Source organism: Poeciliopsis prolifica, unplaced genomic scaffold (genome assembly GCF_027474105.1).
Source record: "Poeciliopsis prolifica strain line A6 unplaced genomic scaffold, Auburn_PproV2 SCAFFOLD016, whole genome shotgun sequence".
Taxonomy (NCBI): domain Eukaryota; kingdom Metazoa; phylum Chordata; class Actinopteri; order Cyprinodontiformes; family Poeciliidae; genus Poeciliopsis; species Poeciliopsis prolifica.
Genome location: NW_026562391.1, coordinates 4,706,795 through 4,725,657, shown reverse-complemented (window position 1 = coordinate 4,725,657; position 18,863 = coordinate 4,706,795). Strand labels below are relative to the sequence as shown.

At 42.0% G+C, this 18,863-nt stretch overlaps 2 protein-coding genes across 2 annotated transcripts; both read right to left on the bottom strand.

Annotated features, from left to right (window-relative positions):
• Positions 1-2,130: 2,130 nt before the first annotated feature.
• tnpo2b (transportin 2b) lies at positions 2,131-14,910 on the bottom strand. Its single transcript, XM_055041226.1, is given in 23 exon segments — positions 2,131-6,345; positions 6,437-6,566; positions 7,016-7,090; positions 7,171-7,270; positions 7,361-7,436; positions 7,520-7,792; positions 7,962-8,049; positions 8,131-8,289; positions 8,581-8,775; positions 8,870-9,041; positions 9,119-9,344; positions 9,430-9,582; positions 10,318-10,489; positions 10,586-10,646; positions 10,731-10,849; positions 10,944-11,066; positions 11,700-11,781; positions 11,868-12,001; positions 12,078-12,184; positions 12,437-12,586; positions 12,737-12,812; positions 13,997-14,096; positions 14,719-14,910. Coding segments are annotated over 21 exon segments (2,748 nt in total). The 5' UTR covers position 14,096; positions 14,719-14,910; the 3' UTR covers positions 2,131-6,345; positions 6,437-6,458.
• An 828-nt stretch (positions 14,911-15,738) lies between these two features.
• Positions 15,739-17,872, bottom strand: rln3b (relaxin 3b). Its single transcript, XM_055041198.1, has 2 exons — positions 17,623-17,872; positions 15,739-16,108 (listed from the first exon to the last, which is right to left on the bottom strand). The coding sequence occupies exons 1-2, from the start codon at positions 17,858-17,860 to the stop codon at positions 15,843-15,845; spliced, it is 504 nt and encodes a 167-aa protein (XP_054897173.1). The 5' UTR covers positions 17,861-17,872; the 3' UTR covers positions 15,739-15,842.
• Between the last annotated feature and the right edge of the window lie 991 nt (positions 17,873-18,863).

Here is an 18,863-nt window from a genome sequence, read left to right as displayed (position 1 = left end):
CTGTTGAATGGTTGTTATTACATCTTTGTACGCATGTTGAATTTAAGCCCTGGAGTCATAGCCAAATGTCACAAGGCAAGTTTTTTTTACCTTGCTTTTTTTTTTTTTTTTTTTTTTTGCATAGCACCATTAATACTGGAAAAACAAAGGAACAGAGATATATAAAAAAAAAAAACACCGGATGATTGAAAAGATGAATGACCCATAAAAAAACATGAAGCATAGTCATATAGAAGAAACACGTTAAATCAAATTTAAGCAAACACATCTACATGCAAATGTGAAATTTAAATGCCGAATTCTTATCTAAATCCTAAATGTTAAATTTACATTTTGAATCTCAAGCGTTGGACTTAAATGTTCAGAAAATATGCAAATGAAGCCGGAATGGGTGCTGCAGCTTCCTCCCACGTGTGAAAAACATGACAGAACCATCAGTCTCTAAATTGTCCTCAGGTGTGCGTGTGTGTGTGTGTGTGTGTGTGTGTGTGTGTGTGTGTGTGGTGTGTGTGTGTGTGTGTGTGTGTGTGTGTGTGTGTGTGTGGGTGTGTGTGTGTGTGTGTGTGTGTGTGTGTGTGTGTGTGGTGCACCAGGGGCACCACAGACACATCGAGGATGTGGGGCGACCCAAGTTCGATTTCTGATACCTGGTCATTTCCTACGTCTTCTTGTCAGCAACTTTCATAACCCTATGGAGTTTTGTTCTATCTCCTCAGTCCAGAAAAGCACATTTTTGTCTAAAGCTATAAAAGCAAAACAAAATAGCTTGTTTTCGAAATACAGGAAATAACTTTGTCTACATTTTAAATGAAAGGACACACAATCTGACCATCCGGACGAGCTTCTAAGCTGAGGAGGTAAAGTACTACGAAAAGGCCCAGGTCAGATTTGGATTGTTTGCTTGTGCAGCTTCATTTGTCTTTCAAAACATGAAGCTTTCTCTCAGCCTCTGCAGGGTGCAGATTTGCAGCACAGACTAACTCTCTGCAACAGTGCTTCAAAATGACAAATAGCAGCGCAGAAATGGAAGAATGCAGGGACTTTCCTCGCCCGGCTCGACCCAAACTCCACCCTAAGCTTCTGGGTGAAATAAAACTTTCATCAAGCTGCAGACAACAAGAGGATCTTCTTGTGACATTGTGTCCATATTCGACATCTGTGGTTGTTTACTCACAGATTAGATGGCGTCACAGTCGATGTGTTATATTTTGGTTTTGTTTTTTAAGATTTTATTGGCTAAATTGTTAGTGTTGCTTTCAAATGAGGCAGTAACGGTCTGACCTGACATTTAAATCCAAAGTAACTTTTCCTGTTTCACATAAGTTAGGATTAACAACATTATTTGATTAATGGCAACACAACAAAAATAATTTTTAAAATCTTTTATTCGGGTTTGCACACAATTCTTGAGTATTTTTGCTGCACTGCCTTGAAGCAGCATGACATGAGCCGTGCTCCTCTTCCAGAAGCTTCTCACAACGTTTCGGTGGAAATTTGACTCACTCAGTCCTTCCAGAACTGGTGAAACTGAGCCAGGTTTGTTGGGGGCTTCCCAGCTCTGACCACAGCTTTTCTATGGGACTGAGATCATTTTAATAAGCCAGAGGTTTAATTGCCAAGGATTTGGCTTTTGGAATAAAATGACAAGCTGAGTGTTTGGTGGAATTAAGGTAAAACCTCCAAGCTGTTTCAACTGTAAAGCAAGGTGGTGGACGCATCATGCTTTGGGGCCATTTGGCTTCCAGGGGTGCTGGTGCACTGAACAAAAATGGCTGGAATAATCAGCCACCATTCAGCCATCTTTAATTTCAACACATTGTTAGTTGGATGGGTGAAATTTGACACAACTGAGCGTCCCGATACTAAAATAGTCCAAACATGCATTGTCTTGTTTTTCTTTTGTAAGAGATGAGAAGATTTAGCATATAGTTTTTGGTCTAACCAAAGCTAAGTGGGGTTTCTCCAAATATTGTTATTCTTGGGTGCTTAAATTTAAACATGTTCGAATTCAAGAAAATATGTAGCAAACTTTAACTTTGAGACCCAAATTTTGAAAAAGAATAATAAAAATCGCACCTGTGTGCCTGAACACTGAAGGTGATCGTCAGAAAAAGCGCCCACATTGCACTCTCCATTTTACATTGATTTTTAATTTGAGAGTTCATATATCAGGAACTGTGTTATTTACTTGAAACAGAATAGTAAAAAAACAAAAACATTAACGTAAAAAAATAAGAAGCACCAAAAATTATATTAGCCATTTCTCAGCATGCATGACAAGAACATTTATTTCAGGTAATCCACAATCCAGCTGGATTTTCAGTCAGTTTTACACACAAACCATAAAGGGATTAAAATCACCTCAAAACTATTTCATTTCTACTCCCAAATTATAATAAATGGAGGGAAACAGATTAAAGGCAGGTACCAAAGTCTTTTTGCTTTATTATAAATCAGGCTGATGTTTCATGTTAAAAGTTTAAATCTTACCCAGTATCATGCTTCTTATTACATTAACATAAATTAAAAAACGAAAATAACAAAACATGTCTCCTCTCCCTACTTGTATTCGTCACTGGTCCGTAACCAGATTTCTACAGTATCATTAAAAAGTTCACGACACAAAAATCTCATGGAACTAGAAAACATCAGAGAAGCACATGAAATCACTTTAAAATACTGAGCCGTTGAGACATTTATTATATATTAAAAAAAAACATTGCTCACAATCTGAACTGAGAGAAAGGAAACAGACTCAGATTGTCTCCCGTTTTAAGTGACAGATGATTGGTTCAATTATCTTAATGGTCACAGTCTAGGTCAAATCATTTGTCTGCATCTAAATATCTATGAGCCAGAAAATAATAATAACAATAAACATTTAAAAAAATTAACGCGCTTCCCTGTGTTGAATTTTGCTGGCAGAATCGTGATCAGAGATCATCCCTACAGTCCGGCTGTACCTGTGTGTCCGCATCACGCTCCAGGTGGCCTCTGCTTCTAATCCAACCTTCTAATTTAGTGGCTGTTGCTCTTTGGCAGTGTCCTAGCTTTGTTTCTAAATGTACCGTCCCTTTCTGCTTGTGAGCCGAGGTGGTGTGTTGGTGTGTAAAGGGCAGTCATAATACTCTGAAACATACACCAAACATGCACTACTGCACACACACCCGTACAGTGCGTTGCTAAAGGATTCATACCTGTTGAGCTTTTCCACATTTCGTCCTCTTACAGGTATTGACACACCTATTTATTGGAATGGCATTAGATGAGTTGACACAAGGTAGTGTGTGATTGTGAGGTGAAAAGGGATTGAGGCATTGGCTTTAAATTTTTAAAACTGAGTATCTGAAAAGTGTGGTGCGCATCTATGGATGTGGAACAGACGGGACAGGGAGAAAAGTTCAGGAGAAGTTTATAGAGGAAGTATATTATTTTGTAGCACAATCAAGTGACTGTTAGCTTCAGATGTTATAAAAATGCTGCACATGTCAAACATGACATCAAAGAAATCTGACTTCGCAAACTACTTTGAAATTGGCCTCTGTCTCTTTAAGAAGCTACTACTTTTTTCCAACTCTCCATTTTCAGCATGTTATTACAACAATGCCGCCATATGCTGTTTACAACTGTTCTCAAAAGCATTGAAGTGAGTAGTTTGTATTATGATCTCAGCAGACAACAGTCACATGTTGTAACACAAGGTGTTGAGCTGTGAATGTCCCACAGAGCTTTGTTTACTCAATCCCAAAAGGGTCATCCATATAAGTTGACACTCAACATAATAGACACGATGTCACTGGAAAATCTTACAAGAAGCTCATGGAGACTCCGGATAAGTCACAGAGATCTACAATTCAGTATGATGCTGAGGTGATACTGGAAGAAAACCAGTTTGAGGCTACAAAAACTCAAAATATGGCCCAGTCAAAGTTCCAAGCTAGCCCAGCCACTGGCTTCTAAATTCTGATCTCTCTTCACTGCTCATTCTGGGCTTTCTCCCATTGAAGGGGATTCTCCCCAATAGATTTTTGACCAGGCCAATCAGCGAACAGAAGGAGAAGTTGAGAATGATGTCAATTTTCTGCAGTTTTAGAATAGAGGAGGTGAACGAAGCCGTTCGGTCACACGTCCAAGTACTGAATTAACGTTGACAGCTGCCTCGTTCAGCTTGGCACTTCTCTCTTTGCAGTGGAGGACGGCTACGTTATGGACAACCGTTAGCGACTGGGCAACCTTTAAGACGTGAACAAACTCTACGCCTCCGAGAAGCAATTGCTTCTCAAAAGTCAAGACCCTCTGGATGAAGCAAAGCGTAGGAGAAGTGCTGAAGGTCCCGACCTTGACCCAACTCGAATTTCATTTCCCAGTTGGGTAGTAGTAGTTGTGGTTGTTGCTACTGATCCACTTTACAGAGCAGAAAAGACCGAAATGTTTTTATTATTATATGCTCCTTTGGGTTGGGCTCTCGTAAAGGTCTGATAAAATACACTAAAGTCTGTAGTTTGCAGACAACATGTATAAAGATTGAAGAGGTGTAAATACTTTTGCAAGGCACTGCACATCTTTACTGTGGAAAGACAGAGCATGCATACAAACTATGCTAAGACAGGCTACATCTCTTCTTTTGACCTTACCACACACTCTTCCATCAAACATGCTTATTGGCAAATACTGAATCTCCTCATGCTCTCTCTCATGCAGGATCTCTCTCTCTCACACACACACACACAGACACACGGCATTATGGCAAGGTTAGTAATTGTAAAAGTGCGGATTAGTCGCAGTTTCACAAACTTGCTTTTATTTGCCATTTAGTATTGAGATATTTTTGCCAGTCAAAGACACTTAATTTCACAGTGCAACACAGTATGACAAACACTGACATTAGGGTCAAGACATATCATATGGGTGAAGTTCTTAAAAAAAATATACCATACAAATAATAAAATAAAAAACTGAATAAAATAAAAAGTGCAAAAAAACAACTTAACAGTCACTGAATATAGCATCAATTCAATTTTTGTGTTAAGTGTGTGAATTTCAGTTCACTACAGAAACAAAACTCATCAGTAGCAGCAAAAAAAAAAGAAAAAAAGAAAACAAAAAGACCAATTATAAAACATTATAAAGATCACAACCAATCAGTTTTACTAAAGATATCAATATGGCATCAAATGGATATCAACACGAATGTAGACAGACGCATACACACACACTCAGTCACATGCGCGCGCACGCACACAAACACACACAAACACTTGGTCACAGTCAACAGGTGCCAAGGACATTGCGGTGGGGAGTCAAGTTTTAGCTCGGTACCATGTCCAAAAACAAATACAAAAAATAAAAAAATACACATTTCACACACCGTTAAAGAATGCCGAAATCAGGATTTACAAACTTGCAACATGCACGCGTCGAGCCGAACCTTGGAGACAAAACTAAGGATGCATTTTCTTTGTACGATTTCCTCCCGCTCAGGTGAGAAAATGGAACTGTTAGCCCTAAGCCCCCCTTCCCAGAGGAATGGTTTGTTTTCGGTGGGAAAAGGCTTCCCCGCACTCTCTCTCTCTCTCTGTCTGTCTTGTTCGATCAGGTAGAAAAAAGACAAGTGGACAGCAATACGTGTGATGGATGATAGCTCTGTAAAGCAGCACTCTGGTAAGAATGAAAGGTGGGAAACATGGATGAGGATAGATCATCTTACAGAGAAGCAGAATCGGGTGGAGCACAGATGGAGTATTTGATATCGAATCCTATTCCCCCAGAAAAATGAAGTTAATAGAGAGGTTTTTTTTTTTTTTTACCTGTCTGTCCCTAGCTACGTGTAGTAGGTCTGTAAAAAAGTCTAAACCACAGTGCCACCCACAGTCTGTCCCAGGTACTGCATGTGCAACTTAATGTCTGAGTCTGTTGAGCAACCAGCTACTCGTTTAAGTTTAAGAATCCCATTAAAATCCTACCTTTCCCTGTCGTTCCAGCCAGGAAACAAGCCTCCTGCTGTCCCTGCCTCGTTAGTGAGTCCCCTCCCTGTCTGTCCCTGAACTTTTCCTTGTGCTGCTCTCTTTTCCAGCTGGTGTCCTCCTCCTCTATCTGTCCCTACCAGTTAGTTGTTTTTTTTTTTGTTTTTTTTCTGTGTCAGGTCCCTGCCTAGTTAATCTAGAGGTGTCCCCCCTGTCCCTCCCTCCCACCCGCGCACCCTCCCTCTATGGACAAACACATAGGGCGTGGGGGCCGTCCATCAGGGGGAGCGGCCAAAAGCGTCCCTTCTCCCTCCCCCCAGATCAGGGCCGTGCAATACACAGATGGATGAGTTTCCCATTCACCCTCCTCCTGCTGGCTCACCTGAAGAGAAAAAACACAGACCAACACGAAGATGTGAATGGAGCAACAATGCGATTTTTCTTTTTCGTTAACCCAGTGTGTGGAGACTTACCTATTGGGTGGGTGTGGAGAACCTAAACGCCGTAGCAGGCTGCCAATCTCTCCTTTAGCAGTGGGGGGAACTGCTCTGAAAACTGCTGCCAGTTCTCCTCCCCGACCTGCTCCTTGAAACCGTGGAGGATCTGTGCAGACCGACACACCCCGTCAGCAAATCCAACGTGTGTGAGCAAAGAGAGCATATTTGGGACATAGTAGAGATTTAAATTAGGATTATTAAAAGTAAAAATGTAGTACACATAACTTATGTCGAGGGTACATGGGAAACGCTGTCATGTTCCACTTATGTTGACGTTATGTATAAACTCACAGCAACAAGCAACTCATCAATTAACAGCATTACTGCAGGTTTCAGACGATTATGAATTAAGTTTAAGACCTAATCATGACGGAAATGTATGAAATTGCATATTTTAAAGCGTAGTAGCACGAAGCTTTGCTGCACAGAATGACCGTAGCATTGTACAGGCAAAGATCAACTTCGTCCAGCAAACTGGCAATAAATTTGTCGCGTTTCACAAGACAAAATGCGACATAAGATGTTGAATCTTGCCTGGGTCATCCTGCTACATACCTTGTAGAACATGTCTCTCAGATCATCCTTAGGGTTCACCCAGGAGGCCACGGCGTCACAGAAGAAGATGAAATCCTGAGCATCAGAAAAAGGTACAGCAGGTGAAATTCAACAGACGGTAACTGGGCGTACAGCTGCAGCGCACGACGCCTCACCTGCACCACGCCTCCGGGATTCACGCCGATCATTATGCAAATCCCACGAAAGGCAGAGTCTTTCTCCTCGTTGTCTCGGATGTTGCGGAGAGACGTGCACCTGGAGGACGTCAACAAGAAAGCAATGAGCAGCAGATCTCTACGGTTTTCTCACAGCTGCGATTTGCGTGAAAAGGCGAGGAGTCCCCACCAGGGTCGGATGAACTGCGGCAGCATGGGGGCGACCTCCTGAGGGCAAACGTAACCCAGTCTCCCGATGGTGATGGCTGCAGCACGAGCATAGATAGCATTAAGCAAGTCACAAGGGTATCCGCCGTGAGCAGTACATGAGGCGCAAACGTCTAGCTACCTGTGTTTTCCAGCAGGGTTTTGGGTGTGTTGGGTCGGTTAATGATCTCGACCAGCTGGTTTAGAACCATAGCTATGTATGGCTGCATCTCCACTCCTGACGGGAGAAGAAAGAACAAGGTCAGACGCACAATGTCTGAAGTTTAACCAGCATCAGATGTCGAAGCAGAGGTCGCACATCTCCCATGCAGATCCCCGATGGCCCAGGTGGCGTTGTTGCACACCGAGATGAATTCTGGGTTCAGATTTGTCCCGAGGATCGGCATAAATTCAGCTAAAGGACAAAAATGTAATTAAAAAAATAATCATCCAGATTTTTTTCCTAACTTTTTATAGTCACGTTTCGCACACAAAAAAAGCATTTCTCCACTGTGCTGGGCATTTCTCAAGCGCCTTTAATAAGCTGAGTTTAGTTCTCGGGAGGAAGAGAAAGGAATAATTACCGATACACGGTTTGACGTGAGGGAAGCAGGCCTTGGTCAGGTCACCCAGCAGAGCAAATGAACTCTGCCTCACTTCAGGCATCGTATCCTGACACAAAAACAAAGACCAACATAAAAAATCTGACTAGACGGGACGTGAAGGTGGTGAAATCCACTGAAGTGCTCTCACCTGCATGCACTGGAACAACAGGGTCATGATGTTGCTGCGGGCCACCAGCGTGTCGACGTGGCCCCCGAGTCCCTCGGCCAACCCGCTTAATAGATCCAGGGCCACAATCATGAAGTCCTTATCTGGTGCTTCATACTGGTCTGGCTGCTGACTGTACATCTGAGAAACACCAACACAGTGGTTCTCAGTCCATACAGCTTTACATGCTTCACACACTTTAACCCAGTAAACTTCAAGCAATTTCAAGGCAAGTTCCCAAACTTTTCCAGCAGATAAAAACAACAGAAATGAAACAAAAATGGCAGCTACTATCCTCTATTATGGACTTAATAACTTAACTGCAGTTTGAATATCAAGTATTTCCAGCACGTTCCAAACCTAATTTAAATTCAAGCACCCGTCCGAACCCTGACTATGAAAATCAGCGTGTTAAGATAAAACGCAGCTCACCATGGCCTGAGCCAGCGTCTTCTGGACCAGGGTCACGCAGCGCTGATACACAGGTTCGCAGTACGGGAGGAAGCCGCTCTGCAGCGCCGTGGCCACCGACGACAGACACTCCAGCAGAGGAAACAGGTCTTTGTCCTCGTCCTTCAGCTCATTCCATTTGGCTATAAGAGGCGGCATCAGCTTTTGGATGTACTCCTTTAAAAAAAACCCCGAAAAGCAAACGTTTCAGTTCCAAGCTGTCCAGGTGAATGTCAATGTGTGTGAATGTGTGTGTGGCTGCTGAACTCACAGGCTGGTTGAGGTGGTGTCCCACAGAATCAGCCAGCGTTCCTATAGCGTCGTAGAGGATCAGCAGATTCTTGTGCTGATATTTCCCGAAAGCGAAAACCAGCGTGTCCAGGATGAAGCTGAGGTACGGCACCAGCTCGGTGCACGCCTCCTCCTCCAGGGTGGCGAAGGCGCTGCGGCCAACAAGGTATGAGTGAGAAAGAAGTCTGAGCAGCAAAAGAAGAGCACAGAGGAGAGATGAGAGCTACACCTGCACGCCGCTTCCTGCACCCTTTTGTTTCCATCCAGGATGCGTTTGAGAAGCTCGGTCATGAGGGGCTTGAGGTGGGCGTCGGGAGGCTGGCTGACCACCCAGTGGGCGTAGCGACTCAGGGTCCAGCAGGCGATGGAGCGCACCAGAGCCTTCTTGTCACATAAGCACTGGATGAGATGAGGAATCAGCTCTGGCAAGTAGGGAACCATTCCCTGCATGCAGCCTGAAAAGAGGACGAGAGCTTACATTTCTTCCCTGTTTTATATTAAAAAGTATAATTTAACGTAATTTTTGAGTCTATGTCTGACCCTCAGCGATGGCGCCAAGCACCAAGATGCCAGACTCCTTGATGACCCAGTCAGGATGGAACAGCAGGCCTTTGAGGAGAGGCAGCAGATGTGGAAGCAGCTCCTCACGAAACACGTTGGCCAGAACGTCCAGAGCCGCAGCCGAGCATTTTCCTGAGAGTCAGAGACCGACAGACGAGATTAGAGACGCACCGATGGGAGAAAAACTTCTGCTGTCCACTTCACTGTTATTCACCACGTTTTGTTGATCTACACCATAAAGCCCAATAAAATGAATGGTAATGTCTAACAGAATTTGGGCTTCTAATGAGAAAATCAAGGAATTTGTCATTCAAACCTATCGTATTTTCCGGACCATAGATCTATAGACTATAGATAGCTTTCACACTGCACTGCCAAACAAATCAAACTCTTTGAAAACCTGCTCCCCTTCTCGCCTGTGGTGCCGCTGCAACGAGAACCACTGAAGGAAACGACACAAAAACCTCCAAAGATGCATCAAAATGTAAACGAACATGCCAGATTTTTGCAACTGTAGGTTTTTTTTTCTTTCTTTTTTTGTCTTTAGTAAAAAGAACCACAAGCCATTTCTCCCGCAAGCAATAGATTTATGAGTTTGATCTTGATGCCTTTATCCAGAATGTCCTGCGCGACAGCCTGCTTCTTGCTTTTGGAGGAAACTCTGGTCCGCTTGGCATTAATATGCATTTGATCCGCACCAGAATTCAACTGAACTGAGATCTAGGTTTTTAGGCGGACCAGACCTCGCTTCTATGGTGCGCATCAGAGTTTGACTGCACGTTCACACCTCCCCAAATGAACCAAGTAAGACAAAATAAAGCTGGTATGAATGCACCCTAAATGTCTAAATGCATTTCAGCAGCTTACGAAGATTCCAGTCAGACAACGTGTCGTCGTCGTCGTCCTCGTCTTCGTCTATGTCCTCGCCCTCCTCGCCCTCCCCGCCCTCGTGTTGCAGAGTCACGGTGCGAGACTTGTGGAAGCGAGGCTTGATGTCCTGCTCGCTATCGGGAATCGTCTCGTCCTCTTCGACGTCTCCCTGGAGGACGATTAAGATTAAGTTTGAAGTAAACAAGATTCTTATAAGGGCCGAGTTTGTGTGGAAGAAGCATTTAATTTAATGACAGCTGCTTACTTTTAGGAGGATGATGTCGATCTCTGAGTATTTCATCCCGTTCACTAAGATGGGAATCAGTCTTTAAAAAATAAAAAAAAAGATTTAAATCAGGTGAGCTCCTCCTTCATTACCTCAATCCATCTGTCAGCATATCTTGACTTACTGGACCAAGTGTCCAGACAGGGCCTCTTTACAGATGGGCTGCTCAGCCAGAGTGAGCCAGAACTCGCAGGCTTCCAGAGCCACGTTCTCATCGGGGTCCTGCGTTCGCTGCAGCATGTACTGCAGACAGAAACACAACAGCTGGTGGTGAGGAAGAGGAGGAGGACCGTATCTACGATGGTGGCGGTGACAGAATGTCCAGCGGTCGCCTCACCTGGATGATGCTGTGCATGTGTGGAATGAGGCGGTCGATGCGAACTTCCAGCAGCATAACCAGAGCCCTGCAGACGTTCTTCCTCACTTCACTGTCTTCGTCGCCGGCCAGGGCAAACAGACTCTTCAAAAGGAGACAAGAAGAAGGATGAACGGATTAAATGAAGGAGGCGCTGGAGAACAAGAAGGTAAAATAAGGTTTGGGGTAATTTGGTACTGCTGCGTTCCACCACATTAGTCAAGGTAATTGTGGTTTTTTTAAGTAACATTCTGGATATTTGAACAGAAAATATTTACCACGTTGGGTTTTCTTAACAGCATTCTCTAGACATCTTGAAACAAGCCTGAAGTCGTGTTTTTAATTCAGCAGCATAATAGAATTAAAAATATCTCCTGCTTAGCCTCTTTGCTATCTTAAGATTTGTTCCTTCTCCAAATCTAGAATACATAAAATGTTTTTTCTGTACATACAGACAGACAGCAGCAACTCTTTCGCCGCTTTCGTTTTCTGAAACCATTCAATAAATGAGAAACTGAGTGTATTACACCAGTATTGGGTCCTCCAAAAATCTCATCCCAAAAGTTTAATTAACTCTTCAGTACAACACCAAGTTCATCTCAGGCCTCTACATAGGCTGTCTCCACAGACCGAAAGATTTTAAACTGGCAGCTCTCTGGCCCTCCACCATCAGAATGACCCAGAGCTGAAATGCTCTACTCTGCAGAACAAGCCAGAGTAAATCTTTTTATCCCTCACCTCAATGAAAGTATCGATATTATCCATCAGAGCTTGAGCTCGTCCAATGATGAACTGGTTCACACAAGCGATAGCATGAGACCTAAAGGAAAACCAAACCAAGAGCGTACTTAAATTAGACTGAATAAAGGAGAAGGGACATGACAGAAAAAACATTTGTTTACCGACCTGATCTTGGGGCTGCAGTGTTTAAAAAACTGGAGAAACTTGGGGATCATGATGTTGAGAGGTCTGTTCAGAGCGTCGCTGTCCAACAGCTCAGACGAATCCTCACAGATTTTCTGCAGTGCTCCAAAAGAACCCTGAAAGAAAGGGGGAATCAGAGCGATCAAATCAAATGAACAATTAGAAATCGAGTAAGTCGTGCAGAGGCTGTACCTCGCAGGTGTTGTAGTCCTCAGAGTTGAGCAGATTGCAAAGTTGAGGCAAGAGCTCCGGCCAAGTCTGCAGCTCTCCTTTAGAGGCTATAGTTGTGATCAAAATCCCTTCACGACAAAGACAAAAAATATTAAATAAACCTGCAGCTGAAAGTTCTGCATTACCCTATTTAACACAACATAGCCTTCCACAGCGATAAACATCTGCAAAACATCGCTTCGAGCACCCACACAGCAACTTTTCTGACTAACAAGTCAGCCTACCACATGGCAGACTGACTCACAATCACTACAGGGTAACGCTTCTTCTTTTTCTTTTGTCCCACCCCTCCCACACTCCCTGTTCTGCCACACCCTCACCGATCGTAGCTCTGATAAGCGGCGACGGATCTCCGATGTTGTTGAGGCATTCTCGTTTGATGAAGTCAGCCACGTTAGGGGGGAAGTTCTGATAGTGAGCCTTCACGTTGTTCTTCAAAATCAAACCACTGAGAGAGCGAGTGGGTTCGTCTTCAGAGACAGAGAAGGAAACAGCATTTTACCATGTGAGAAGCAGGATGTTAGATGCAGGACTAAAATATTAGCATGTTGCTAGCACAGCTGAAAAGAAAGATCATCAATATTGACGATGAAATGCATTTTTTTTTTACTCAATCTTACCCTCAGACTTGAGGCTTGTGAGGACAAATATAAGATAGTTGTTGAAGTCAGGGAACTGGTTAAGCTGCTCCAGTTTCTGGGGCGTCGGTTAAGGAGTTCAACCATCCACACTTGGCACAAACATCCTCACACCCTCATCTAACGAAGGGTGGTTTCACATTGTCCAGTAAACGCTGTTCGATTGAGGATCAAAGTGGCAACATTTGTTACATTTTCAGCTGGTGCGGTTTGCTTTTATACTGCACTGTCAAACAAACCAAACCCTTTGAAAAACCTGTTCCCTCCCTCGCCTCTGGTGGTGCTGCACCAAGAACCACTAATGGAAACGACACAAAAACTTCTGAAGAAGTCATAAGCACAACTTCTTAATTCATGAAATGCAATCAAAAACAGAGTAGTGTCAGATTTTAATGGTCGTAGGATTTCTCTTTTGTCTTGGTAAAAGACCATAAACCATTTCTACCTATGGCATAGGAGTCTTGCATGTGTTTTGGTATATTTACCAATTGCTTGTGCAGTAATTTCTTGCTTTTGTAGAAGTATCTGGTTTGCTTGGCATTCATATGAATTAAAACAGCACCAGAGTTTAATTCACCCAAGCTGAGATCTAGGTTTTTTGGCAGACCAGAGTTTGCCCTTTTGGTCTGCATCAGAGTACGATTCTATATTCACACTTCCCCAAACAAATCAGACTTTCTAGATAAATTTAAATGAGATGAAAGCAGACTTACAGAGTTGGTGTGAATGCACCCTTAGGCCTCTTGTTTAGCATTTATGCATCTTCTATGTTTGATAAATCTTGCTCAAGAGTGGTGCTGAGGCAAATTACTGAGCTCCATGAAAGAGGCATAGGGCAAATAATCATGTACACACACTTAACATGTGTTACCTATTTTTACACTTGGCACATTTGACATTCTAGACTTTTCCAGACTCCAACTTCTAGAGATTTCAGTCATTTTAGCCATAACAAAATGCAATTTAATAAATGTACATATAATAAAATATATCTGACTGCACAGTCATATTAATCCAGACCTGGAAAATACTTGAATCAAATTCAATACTTTCCCAGCTTACACAGAAATCCTGTGCTTTTGGAAGACACCGGAGTGCTTGCACACAGAACATGCAAACCCCACTCTGAAAAGGTCCAGCTCGGGTTTGCACCAAACATTTTGCAACGCCGCAAAGCAGCTTTCCACCAGGCATCCACTTGGACATGGTTAAATGTCCACACACACCGAGAGCTAAGGATACTTCTTGCACAGCTCTCTGAGTGGCTGTGTCTGGGGACTGGGAATCTTTGAGCAGCTGAAGCACTTGCTGCAGACCCTGTTCGTCTGGCTGCCACTCCATCCTGTGAAGACAACACATTGATGAGCTGTCTGGAAGGCACGACAACAACGCCTCTCAGTGCTCTCACACACGCCTATGCGTAGAAAACAAGCACGCCATTCGCTAAAGATAGTTGACCATCCGTTATGTGACCTGCCTCAAACTGAAACTGGGTTTTGAAATCCTCAGAAAATGAAAAAGGCTGAAAATGCTACCGAGAACCCGGTTCGATAGCATGAGTGGCTAGGAGCATTTCCTGTTTTCTGAGGCATGAATCCCAACAATAATAAAAGCGAGAGCTGAACTATGGTGAATTAGCTTCGGTAAGTTATGATAAGTTATAAACTTAAGAGGTGAGGAGTGTTTTCTTCATGAGGCCCAGACGGCGCAGTGTCTTTGAGACGGCTAGCAAGCTAGCTTAACGTCAACATGGGTTAAAATGCGTATTAACTGGTTTTGAACGGCTATACGGCGTAAATTACACAGATTCCCGGTCACTGTACTTTACATCCGAACGTGTAATTAACACCAATTACAGAAAGACGTTCATATGCATGCTACTAAACAACCGGACATCAACCCAAAGCTAGAACATGTAGCACGTCTAGCTAGCATCTGTATGAAAGTAGCGCGAAAGATTTTACCTGGTTACTCCGGTGCGCTGGTTTTATATCTGTACGGAAAAGAGAGCAGTCACGCTGTAAAAAACGAACATTAAACAAAATATCGCAGCTATCTGTGTGGCTGTGTAAAAAAAAAGCTATAATCTCTTAGGTCTGTGTATTTGTTACGCTAGCTTGTGTATGACAGAGATTGCATGCCTTGCGATCAAGCCGGGTGACCTGTTTGATTCCTGCCGGCTTCCGTAGACAACAGAGCTGAACCAGGCGGTTACGCAGTAAGACATGTTTTAAAATAACTGCCTTTTTCTGATTATAAGTGTGGCTGTTCTGTTTTTAAAATGCATCTTTTTGGTACAAAAATACGCTGCGCGTTTAATTTCGTGAATACTGTACATGACTTCTTTTGAGCTTTACTTTTGACCACTAGATGGCGCCAGGTTCTGATGACTGTAGTTCAATTCTGATTTATTAACGAGTAGGGGGTTGAAGTAGACAAATATTCATTTATAACAAATATAGTCACAAATAATAATCACACTTTGTATTTAAACATGTATATTTTGTTTTAATGATATTTGATTCTTTGTTTGCTTATTTAGAACAACTCTTTTGCTTGACTTGCATACTGGAATCTCTAGAATTGTCCCTAAATGCAAAAAGTTTATGCATAAAAGGCAGGATTTCACTTTATACTTCACCTCAGTTGAATGGTTTCTTATGTTTTTCTTTCTGGAGGTCCTCGTGTTTAAAAATAAAGGTAGGAAAACACAAGGAGCTTATTGAAGCACTTAAGAAATCTCCAATAATAAGAGGCACCCGAGTTGTGGTTCGAAGGACAAAGTGATATTTCATAACAAATTGTGTCTTTTCGAAACTCCTTTACGTCTTTTCTGTGTTGTCATCACTCCTTCCTTTATTTTGAAATCCTTGACACCATTTATGAAACAAGATTTTGTGCAAGTGGAAACATCTTCAATTGCATAAAGAAACAGATCAATCACTCAAAGCTTTATTAAACACATTTTCAGCATATGACCGTTACACAAATTTTTTTTCCATTAGCATATGGAAAATCTTTAGTTTTAACATGGCTTTTTCTTTCAAAAAAATCTGCATGTCGGCCAGTTAAGGGCGGTAAATTATCTTCAGCAAAGAGAGCTGATCTCACTCTTGCTGCATCCCCACTTGCAGCAAGCGTTGGACAGTCCAAACTCTGCTTCCCGTCCTTTCCTGCCTGCCCCCTGCAGGGCCTCCAGCAATTCCTCTGAGAGCGGTGAGCGAGCTGAGCGGCTGAACCCAACAGCATTCATCACTTGATCTTTCAGTGCTTGGGAATTAGCAGGATCTTGTACAGAAAGCTGAGGGATTTGATTCGCCTGCCACGGATCCAGGATTTCTTCTCCAATGAGGCCTGATTAAAAGGAGAACAAGTATCAAAATCCTGGTTTGACATCAGAGGAAACATGAAAAACGATTATGTCAGTCACTGGGTCTCTATAGGGAGAGTGCTATTTTTTTTGTGCTTTTGTGTGTCTTTATATATTAATGACAGCAAAAGTTGCCACACTCAGGAAATTCCTGAAATTTGCTGATGGCACAGTAATAGTGAGTCCGTCCGCTGCAGGATGGAGAAGTTAGCCATCAGCCAAATGGCTGATGGCTAACAGACTTTGTGGAAAGATGCAGCATCCACTTCCTTCATCTCTATTAAAATTTTATAAGCAGTTCACCTGCAGTAGATAACCATCTTAGTGTTTACAATTATTCTAAATCCAGGTTAGTTAGTCCTGTGGCTGAAGGCAACAACATTCCCAAGAGGATCCAAGACTAAAGCGAACTTAAACCATCTTAAAACAAATCAAGAACGTCATAGTGGATCATGCAAAGGCCATTGCAAGACTCTTTTAATAGTCAAGATGTTTGTTGAGACCTAAAGCATTTCCAGTCTGAGTGACTAACATAAATGTAAAGCTGAATAACATGAAAACATCTTGTACTGGTTTAAATTAAATAGTTCATGTGGATGCTTTCCAATCAAATCAGTTAAATTTAGTTTCTTTTCATACCAAGTGTTTCACTCAGAAAGACAAATAGCAAACTATCAGTTTACTGATTAATTAAGGACATATCATTCATTTTCTTCCCACATCAGTCATTTATTTTTAGCTGTGGAAATGGCTGATTATGTTAGGTTCCTCGAGAGAGTGACTAACAAAAACACAATTCAGAAAAACTACAACATTCCTGCAATCTACAAAAATGCCCCATCAAATATTGTTTTGCCCAAACTGAAAACATTTCAAGTGAAAAAAAAAATGCTTCAGTGGTTTTATTCTGAAGAAGCGTCATATAATCAAATGCGACATTCTGTACAACCGCCTTTCATTCCGATTTTTTACTAAGCAAAAATGTCTGTCCAATTTTGTGAGTGGTGCAATAATGTTTATCCTGGATGGTACAGAGGCAAGGTTTTATTTAAGGCTTGAGCTGCAAATTTGATTGAAGTAGCAGTTTTTAGTCCAATTGAAAATAAAGAAATGCAAGATTACCCTAATGTATTGAATCAAGCTGTATCCCCATAACACTTGCAGGTTGTTGTTTGATGAGGTTTCAGAAGAAAAATGATCAGTTTTGATGTGTTTAATGATTAGGGGGAAAAAAATAATCAGATTTTTAATTATTTGACCAGTAGATCACCAGATATAGCCATTCAAGAACAACTGGTAAATTTTGATCTCTGGCGAAATAATTGATCTCTCTTTAAAATTTATTCTTCTTTCTTGTTTTTTTTTTTTTTTTTTTTTAGTTTGTTTCTTTTTGCTATGATTGTCAATATAAATTTTCCCTTTTTGGGACAGTAAAGAAGATCTGAATTTGAATGATGAACAATAGCCATAAATTCAAAGTGAATTTTCATTATCTTACCTGAGTCTTCCACACTTCTTCTCCAGCGAGAACCACCGCATGTGAAAATGACGGCTCGTATGAACTCTCTTCCACACAGTTTCACCCCATAAAGTGAAGAATGACTGTCAGCACACTGTGCAAGGTGCACAAATATCATGAACAGGCCTAATGTCAACAGGGCTCCTTTTAACATGGTGACAGAATGAATGTCTCTGTGGTTTGGGATTTTTCTTTTTGTCTTTTTGGATGGTCTCATCACTTTATAAAGGCTTCAGTGCCTCACTTCCACTTATCAGCATCCTCAGAGATAAAACTGGTAACCTTTAGGGGCAACAGTGCTGGCAGAAAAAGAATGATGCGAGAACTGGTGTCAACAGAACTCTGGGTAATCCAATCACCTGTGACCTTCAGCTGGCCTTTTCGTCCCCGACATCAGTCAGGTTGTGCCGTATGTCATCAGCATTGTCTCCTCGTCGATATCTCTTCCACTTTGGATGGAGATTTCAATCCATTCACCCTAAAAATTCCCCACGATTCAATAGGCTGGTGACACACGCAAGATACTCTATTCTTATTATTGTTTTGTTCAAAAATATAGGAAATAGCTGCAGGAATGGGCGTCGCCATTAGGACAAATAGTTGGTTTGATCAGTTGTAATCAATGCACCTTTTTTATGTTTATTGGGTGTTTCTTGTATGTATGTATGTATCATTTTTGATTTAACAATTTTGTGCTATCTGCAAGTTAGCAAGGCTCCATACCTCTGATCCTATTTTCTGATGTATTTTACAAAGCAGCATCGAAGCTAATCCCAAATGGAAAAAGCACAAGCAGCAACAGGAAGTGGTCTCTCAAGACCAGAACATGCACTGGTTGATTAGAAGCCACTAAAACAGCATGAGATTCCTGAATTGAGTACCTCTGCAGCCTTTTGCAACTTACCAAGTAATTGTCCACTTTACTGCTGGATTTCAAAGTGCACAAAACACTGAACATTTGATCATTTGTGGATGGATTTATTTTAAATAAAATCTTCATACCAACCCTGAGTAAATACAGATTATGACCAGACAAGAAAAAAATAATTTCAGACATAATCAAGCAATAGTGTGCAATTTACAAAAGACTTACAGCACCACAAGTGGCGACAATGCCAGGCCTCTGTGAAAGTTACAGACAGAAGCTATCCACCAATCAGAAAGCGAATACTGCGCTGACGTTAGAACCGCCTCACGCGTAAAGCCAATCAGCATTTGAG